Source organism: Sinocyclocheilus rhinocerous, unplaced genomic scaffold (genome assembly GCF_001515625.1).
Source record: "Sinocyclocheilus rhinocerous isolate Xijiao unplaced genomic scaffold, SAMN03320098_v1.1 scaffold2637, whole genome shotgun sequence".
Taxonomy (NCBI): Eukaryota; Metazoa; Chordata; class Actinopteri; order Cypriniformes; family Cyprinidae; genus Sinocyclocheilus; species Sinocyclocheilus rhinocerous.
The window spans coordinates 522,680-531,673 of NW_015641805.1; the positions used below are offsets into that span (position 1 = coordinate 522,680).

General features: G+C 34.2%; 1 protein-coding gene across 1 annotated transcript in view; it reads right to left on the minus strand.

Moving 5' to 3' along the window:
• The window catches only part of LOC107755308 (double C2-like domain-containing protein beta), a 45,179-nt gene extending 42,580 nt beyond the window's left edge, over positions 1–2,599 (minus strand). Inside the window, exon 1 of the mRNA XM_016572066.1 lies at positions 2,530–2,599. Within this exon, the coding sequence (XP_016427552.1) occupies positions 2,530–2,532 (3 nt within the window). The 5' untranslated portion in view covers positions 2,533–2,599. The remainder of the gene's footprint in view (positions 1–2,529) is intronic.
• Between the last annotated feature and the right edge of the window lie 6,395 nt (positions 2,600–8,994).

Sequence of the window (8,994 nt, forward strand, 5' to 3'; positions counted from 1 at the left end):
TTATGTATATATAAATACACACACACACATGCATGTATATATTTAAGAAAAATATGTTGTTTATATATTAAATATATTTATATATAAAATATATATTAATATAAATATATACATGTAAATATTTTCTAAATATATACTGTATGTGTGTGTCTTTAGATATACATAATAAATATACACAGTACACACACATATATTATGTTCACAAAAACTTTTATTTTGGATGCGATTAATCGCGATTAATCGTTGCCCAGCACTAATTTTTTTTAACTTAAAGAAAAAAAAAACTGCTTTATACAAATAAAATATAAATATTATATATGCTGTATTGAAATAAAAACAAGATAACATTGTACATCCTTTACATCCTTCCCATCTCATAAACTGCAATAAAAAATTGTTTTAGTTTTCTATTCTAGGTCTAGTTTTCCTATTAAAACATCCCTAAAACAAGATCCTTAAAACATACTTTAGAAGCAAAATTGTGTAACATAATGGATTTGTATTCAGGTCAATTTTCTTGAATTAAGTTTATTTGGCATTTTCTAATTTATTTATTTATTTTTTCATGTTTATATTTCTTAACCCATTAGTATATAATGTTTCTTGTTTTCAAAATAATTCCATACAGCTTTTATGCTTAAAGCATAAAGAAAATTGGGTTAAGGAAAATTAAACAAACAAACATACATACATAAACAAATAAACATGGTTCAAATTTAAAGTGATTGAAAAATAGTTCAGTTCCCTCTTCCTTTAAATAAATTAAGTTAAAAAAAAAATCAAATGACCCAAAAATGGTTAAATCCCTCTTTCCTTAGAAGAAAAAAAAACATTTAAATGAGTCCATAATAGGTCATTTTCATATACTTTTACTGTGGAAAAAGCAGCTTGAACAGTCTGCTAAATGTCTTCTTTTATGTTCCGTAAAAACAAAGTGCAGGTGTGGAAAGACATCATCTTACACAATTTCAACCAATTTTGTGGAGCCAATTTCATTAAACTAAAACAAAATGTTTGATGTAACAAGTGAAACAGAAGAATGCCCCACGGCCCCTGATCCAGACAGATAAAGATGTGTGACAGACTTTCTGCTGATAATATCTTTCATTACCAGTAATGCAGCTGTTTTGATTACACTACCTCCCTAAGGACAGAGATATAGTGCCTGTTTCATATGCGTTCTCTTCTGTGCATTCTATCTCTGTCTCGCACATTCTCTTTCAACCTTTTTTCACATCTTTCCCTTTAGTTCGTAAGATTCTTGTCTCGTGAACTAGACCATCTAATGAGCCAAAAATAGAATAAGCGAGATAAAATGGCACTGTTATGAGTCAAAACAAAGTTTTTTCCTTTTTGTTTTGCGTGCTTGCTGGAAATGCCACACTAAAGTCTAAAATATCAAACACACAACATGCTGCACAATTTTACTTTGCCTCTTGGATTATCTGACTAAAAAATAATAATAAAAAAAGCATTTTACATTACAATAACATCACAGTTAACAATAATATTTGCAGATGTGTGGCAAGACAGTCATTTCAACACGTTCGTACACACAGTAAGGCTGCTATGATGCAAAAACACTGTCAAATGCACACAAAGGCTGTCAGACTGAAAAACATACACATGTTGGCCAGCATAAACAGAGACACATCACATGCAGAGTTAAGCAGAAGTGCAAATAAACACAGCTACTAGTACACAACCATTAAACCTGACTTATAAACATACACAGAAATGTGTTCACTCATGAGGAAATATACCTGCAGGCAACATGCATGCATGTGGACACAGACACACTCACACACACACACACTCACACACACACACACACACACACACACACACACACTAACAGGGGGTCAAGCTGGTACACAAACATGCATTATCAAGTGGACAAAAATACAAAGGCAGTCATACAGAAACATACACACACTCACCCAATGATAGTCTTCATCTGTTCCAGCACTCCATCTTGTCTTCACTCATGGTCTCTCTCACACACACTGAAGAGAAACCACCGTCGTTTTGTATCAATATAATCCTCCCTCGTTCTCTGTCCCTCTCTCACAGTCTCTCTCTCTCTCTCTCTCTCTCACTTGCTTCTCGCTCTGACTCGGTTGTGACGTTTTCTTTAAATTATCTGCGCACCGCGCTCACTGATCTGTCACTCACCATATACTGCTGAGATTTAACAATGAGGGAGAGAACGCTGAAAAGAGAGAGAAAAGAAGGACATATGAGAAACTGAATAGTCGAGAAAGAACTGCAGAGAAGTTACAGTATGTACAGAACATCGGGGCTAGTTGTCACAGAATTTGAATTTTGAATTTTTTTAGAATCGCTTTCTGTATAGACATACTATTTAAAGGAATAGTTCATATATGTAAGATTCATTTACTCACCCTGATGTTGTTCTAAATCTGTACGATTTTCTATCTTTTGTGAAACACAAACGGTATAATGAAACTGAACGAGGACTGGCGCTGTCAAGGTCCAAAATGACAATATTGTCACTAAAATACATACCATAACAGCAGTCCATACGACTCATGCATATTCAAAGTCTTCAGAAGCCTTATGATAGCTTTGTGTAAGGTAAATGTAAGTTTTTCGCCGAAAAACCTGCACTAGCTCTACTGTGGCGTTCATGTGAAAAGTAGCGACGTTGTGGATTCGTGAATGAGTCATTCTTTTGAATCAAACCTTTTCGGTTGACCCAGTTCAGAAAAAGGACTGGATCTGATTTTTTTCAAACGAATCCAATTATTCGATTAAAATCGATTAAGAAAACACAAAACTATTAATGAAATGTATGTTTACCAGTGTGATTTCATTGTGTTTACTTGTTTAAATAACACCTACTATATGATGACATAACATTATTATATAAATTATTTTATTTTATTGTATTATTTTATTTAAAATTATCATGTTATACATTTTAGCTTACAGGATAAAATTCACACACACACAAAAATCTAATTTCAGAGTTTTGAAAAAGATCCAAAAACTACTGTTAATATTTCAGATATTTCATATTTATTACATTATTAATAATTAACCCAGTTTACAACTATATCATCTAATTGTGCTTCTCTTTGTTATATACATCCACAAAGAAAAAGAAAAACATTTTGTGCTGTTAAAGAAAGAGGAAAAAGATGTTTAGTCAGGAAAAAGTATCTATTCTAACAGAAAACTGCACAAAAACCTCCGTCATCAAAGCTTTGCCGCAGCACTGGCTACAGAAACAATGGAGAAAAAAATGCATCATGGGAGCTTGTACGTGACCAGTTGGTGCTGAGATATGCTAGAGATATACTCATATTTTACTGTTCTGCCTCCTCAGGAGTTCTGTCAGAAAAATGTGTGTCATGAAAATCATTCTCAGTTTTAAAATGTTCCTGTTGTCACAACATAGGCCCAATCTCCATACAAAAAGAAGTGTTTTATTTGGCAGATTATTTTACTTTATTACTGCATTTAATCATACACCATTCTGATTTTACACTTTTAAACAGTTCCAAAAATAGAAGAACCATTTTGGGTTCCCCAAAGAACTTTCAGTTTACAGTTCTTAAAAAGGACCATTATAAAGAACATTTGAATAATCTAAATAACCTTTTTTCACTATAAAGAAACTTTTGTGCAATGAAAAGTTTCCATAGATGTTAAAGTTTCTTCATGGAATCATCAATGCCAATAAAGAACCTTTATTTTAAAGAGTGTAACATAAAAACCATTCAAGTTTATTGCAGATGGTGTTTTAACAGACTTGCATGTATCTCTAGTAAAGATAGAGAGTGTAAATTTCAGTCTTATTTAAGCCCCAGATGTGGCATATCTTGGCTCAGTTTAGCAGGAATCTTGCTGAGGTGCAAAAACAAACTTGGTCAGGTTCTGTATACCTCTCATGATGAATTCACAGAAGAGGAAGAGAGGGACAAGAAAGATGAAAGATGATGCTATGCCCAAAAAAAATAAATAAAAATAAAACACTGGCTATTCTACAAATGCTGACGAACTGGGAGATATAAGCCTAAAACCTTCAGTTTTCACTTTTGGCAAAGGTGCTAATTTGTGCACCGCTAAAACCAAATCAGTAATGTGTCTGCAAAAATAATTAGCAATTAGATAAACATTCAGTGCTGCTTTTGAGCTGAAGGTGACCTTGTCACATGAAGGTCAATCATCACAATCTCAGTATAATTGTGCAATGGGCTACATCTCATGACGCTGGAACCAACATGGATATTAGAGCATTCAAACGTGTTCCTAAAATCCCTAGCATAAAATAAATGCTAAGTATGACTCATAGCAAAAATCCCACACTGCATTGATAAATGCACATGCATAACTTCAGAATAATAGAGTGTGTTAATAATGAATTATGTATGAAAATCTATTTTTGTTGCCTGACATAAAACCACACATTGAAGGATGAACCTGCTGAAGCAAAGCGATTGTCTCTCATTTAAAAGATATTTATCTGCTTGTAATTTATATTCTGTGCATATTCATCCATATTCGCCAAATATGTTAAACACAGAAGGTAAATGAGCATGCTAGATAGAGCCATATGAGCACAAACACAGTGATGGTTCAATGGCTCTCTCTTACCACATAGAAAAGTAATAATCAGTGGCTGATACACCACTACAAATAACCTGTCATCCTCCATTACAAATGCTATGGCCGACCTAGTCTCTACATTAGCATGGGACACCGAAAGAATTCACCTTGATTTACATACACAAACTGAAAAGGGTTCTCGCACAGATATATTTATCTCTCGGTTCTCCAAATATACTGGGAATAGATGGATGTTCTTGCCCTTGCACATATGTCTCTGTCCTCAAACGTACAAGCTTGCCTGTTATCTTCTCGGAGAGCCCGGGTGGGAGTCGACCCTAAAAATTTATCGAATCTTTGATTCCAAGATAAATCTATTCCGTTCTAAGATTCTGGAGTGACATGACTAATAGTGTGTTCATGCTCGATTACCAAACTATTACACATCCTAGAAGAGTCTTAATAGCTAGTTGCATCCCAGTGACTCTTTTGATTTTGTTCACCAAAACAACTTGTTTTGGTTTAAAATCACATACTTTCCTATGTAGTAAGCACAAAAAGAGTAGCATGAATGTCCAAATTCACAGTATTTATGAAACAACAGGCAAAAAGTACCTAGATGACCTACTATTTTCAGGTGAGATTTTGAAGTGCACATCTAATGGGTACTTTACTATCCCATGAGGCCACGGGAGAGGATTTGTGAATGGCAACAAAGCTGGTAGGTCACATGACAATGGAAACATGGTGGAGTATGTCCAGATTGTATTCATACTTCACACATTACTCAAAAGGACCTCCTCAGACAGTAAGCGATTTTAGACTCATGTTGTGCGTTACAGCAGTAGACAGCGACTGTGTCAGTGAGCAAGTGTTCCCCACTGCTGGGAACAATGTTTCGTGGAATATGTAAATATTTGCTATGTGTTTCTATTTGCATCTGACATCGACGGACTGAACAGAAAAAAATGAACCAGAGAAGATTTCCACATCAAAGAAGGCGGAGCCCCAAAGCCACACCTACCTACATATTCACCACAGACCATCAATTAATAATGATGTTGAGTAATAATTACTCAACTAATACATGACAACAAGCTATTTTTTATGGTAAAAAGAAATTATGTCAGAGTTTAGAGCACATATTACATTTAGATATTCGGACAAGGCTTTGCTATAATTAGCTGAATTTGAGACTTCTTTTTTTAAATGTTAATATAGTTAAATCTGCAATGAAACTGAAGTAGCGACAGATATTTTCTTCTGTATTGCGATGTAACTCCAGATAATCAAAAATTAAAAAATGTGGGCAACGACTTGGTTTTATGCATCAGTTGTTAACTGGATTTTGAGAGGTGGGCATTGCACTCAAAAATGGAAGCAGATAAATGCGCATATTTACACCTAAATGATTGAAAAAGTCTTCAACATGTCAAGTTGGAGCCATATTGAGTTGTAGTTTTGATTCCAGACACTAGAGGGTGGATAAGTATTTTTGAGTGTATTTAAAAAAGGGTGTTGATGAGTTACATATGGAAGCCGTTTCTGCCACTGAATAAAAAATAAATCTCGCAATTCGGACTTTTTTCTCAGAACTGCGTAAAACAAAATCACAATTCGGACTTTTTTCTCAGTGGTGAGATATAAACTCGCAATTCTGACATTTTTTTCTCAAAATTGCATAATATAAACTCACAAATGCAAGTCAGAATAGCGGGATATAAACTTGCAAATGCACGAAATAAAGTCAGACGTGTGAGATAAAAACGTGCAATTTTGACTTTTTTCTTGCAAATGCGAGAAAAAATTATATCGCGCAATTCGGACTTTCTTTCTCGCAATTCCGAGTTTATATCTTGCAATTCTGACATTTTTCTCAGAATTGTAAGAAATAAACAATTGTGAGTTATAAAGTCCAATTCTCACAATTACGACTTTATTTCTAAGAATTGCGACTTTCTTTTTTCTGCAATTGCGAATTTATATCACACAATACTGACGTTATAACTCGCCACTGCACAATAAATGGATTAGCACATCCCAATTTATCCTATGTTATGGACAATGTGTTTGTAGTTTATTCATGCAAGAAGTATGCGTCAAAATCAAGACTTCTAAAATTAGCCTGCATCCCTACACGTCACTAGAGAGAATTTTGATTAAACACTATAAGGTCAAACTAACAACAACAGCAACAAAAAAGAAAAGAAAAAGAAACATCAACAGATTCATTGTAATAAGACCTACTGTAGAAAACAGGCCTAGTTAGGGTCAATTTTCATCTCATGCCAACTTTAATCTTTGAAACTTTTTAATCTTTAATCTTTGAAAAAAGAGAGCACTGGGTAAATGGTATTATGCTTATAGTTCACACCCACACTGTCCCGTTAGTTTTCCGTTTTTCCATCTTAGAGGAATCCACCTCTGTCATCGTTCACTTTCACGTACTAATGATAACACATTACAGTCCCTGTCCATCTGAGACTCCGTTTTGCTCTTTTTCTCTTTTATAAGACAGGCAGGTCCTATTAGCCCTCTGCCAGTCTCATCTGTAGTCCTGACAGTCAGTAAGCACTGCTGTGCCAAATTCTCTCTCTCTCTCCTCAGTTCAACGGACATATGACTTTTCTGTTCAGCTGTGGGGGAAACGAGCTAGATTCCAGTCACCCAACTGCCTCACAAAACACCACCGCTGCTCTCTGAAAAGCTGAAAGCACCGTGTGGGATGCAACAACAGTCAGAACTCATCAACAGTATTCCAAATGGAAGCATAAGTGGTTTGTTGATGATGCATCACACACATCTTGAAAAACTTCAAAGAAGGGTTTCGACAGAATGGTCAAGCCATGATTCAGTTAATAAAGAGTTTGAACTATGTGGCTGTGAGGTATATATTGTAATATTTGATGTAACTTACATGACATTTTTTTCATAGTATATATTTTGCATGTAGTTTTATGAACTTTTGAGAAATGAGAGACTATTCACGGAATATTTGTATTTAAAAAATGTAGTGCTGTCAAACGATTAATCGCGATTAATCAGTTGACAGCACTAAAAAAAATGTAAAAGGATTATTTAATTGAACTTGCGAAAAACAGAAGAGGTTATAAAATAATACAAATATTAACATACAATAAAATAAATGAAAATGAATAATTAAAAATATTTAATAAAAGAACATGTAAATATTTAAAAATAAATAAATAATAATAATAATAATAAACAATGACATTTAATATGAATAATATTAAATAATAATATCCATGCTTTCAATCAATTCTTTCTACCCATTTATCATTTGGACTGATTCATGGATCAGCATTATACAAGTAGGTGACAACTAGTGAGTGAGTATTATGAGTGAATAGATGAATCATTCACAAAGATTAAAAAAAAAAAAAAAGTAAAATAAAATACAATTAAAAAAAAATCAAACATCATAACAACACTACTTAAAAATACAGATTTTAACAGTATGGCAGTTAAACAATTATACTTATTCAATTGACCACTGTGACTTTTTAAAATGAAGGGTAAGAAAACAAGACTAAAAGAGAGTTTATTCCTTCAGGCAGACTGCAAATTATTAATTCTTGAATATGTTGCAAGTCTGTGTTTACACATAACAAACCTATCATTATTTTAATAGAAAATGTTTTTAATAATCATTTATCATTTGGACAGATTCATTCATCCAGAATTTGGAAGACATTTTGCTCTCACTGCGGGACTTTTCAGGGTCGAGGAAAATAAACTACAGAGTGGCAAGTTTCTTTCACGGCTTTGAAGTTACGTAAGTCTCACGTAGCAGTGTGCAGTATTTATCACAATGCATACTCTGCCTGTCTGTGAACTCTTCTCTCAGGGGTTTAAATTAGTTCCTCTCCAGGGATAATCCTGAGCTGGGGACTAACCAACCACAGCACTCACAGATTGGTGCCAACTCAGCCACTTCACGTTTCCAAATGACCCAATTTCTCCCTCCTTTTCATCTTCCCCCTTTCCCCCTTGCTGCATTTTCTCTCTCTTATACATCATCCTCTTTTCCACCTTTCGTCCTTCTCTTGTTTTCACTGATTATTCTTTCATTCTGCTCCTGTTACTCCCTAATGGGGCCTTGCTTTTCATGCTGTTGACATGACTAATATAATAGGTTAGATTTGCTGGAGAAACTGACATGACTGTGATTGATAGCATACTCTCCCACTCTTCCTTATATATACACATATATACACCAGAAAGAAAAATGCATATATGTAGATGCAGACATACAGTGTACAGGTTGGCTCTGTTCAACATACTGCAGAGAATAAATAGAGAAATGGAGTGTGCCAGATATTACCTCTAGGGCAAGATGATAGACCGGATTTGAAGGTGACTGTGGTATAAAGGAAAGATAAAAATGCAAATATTAAG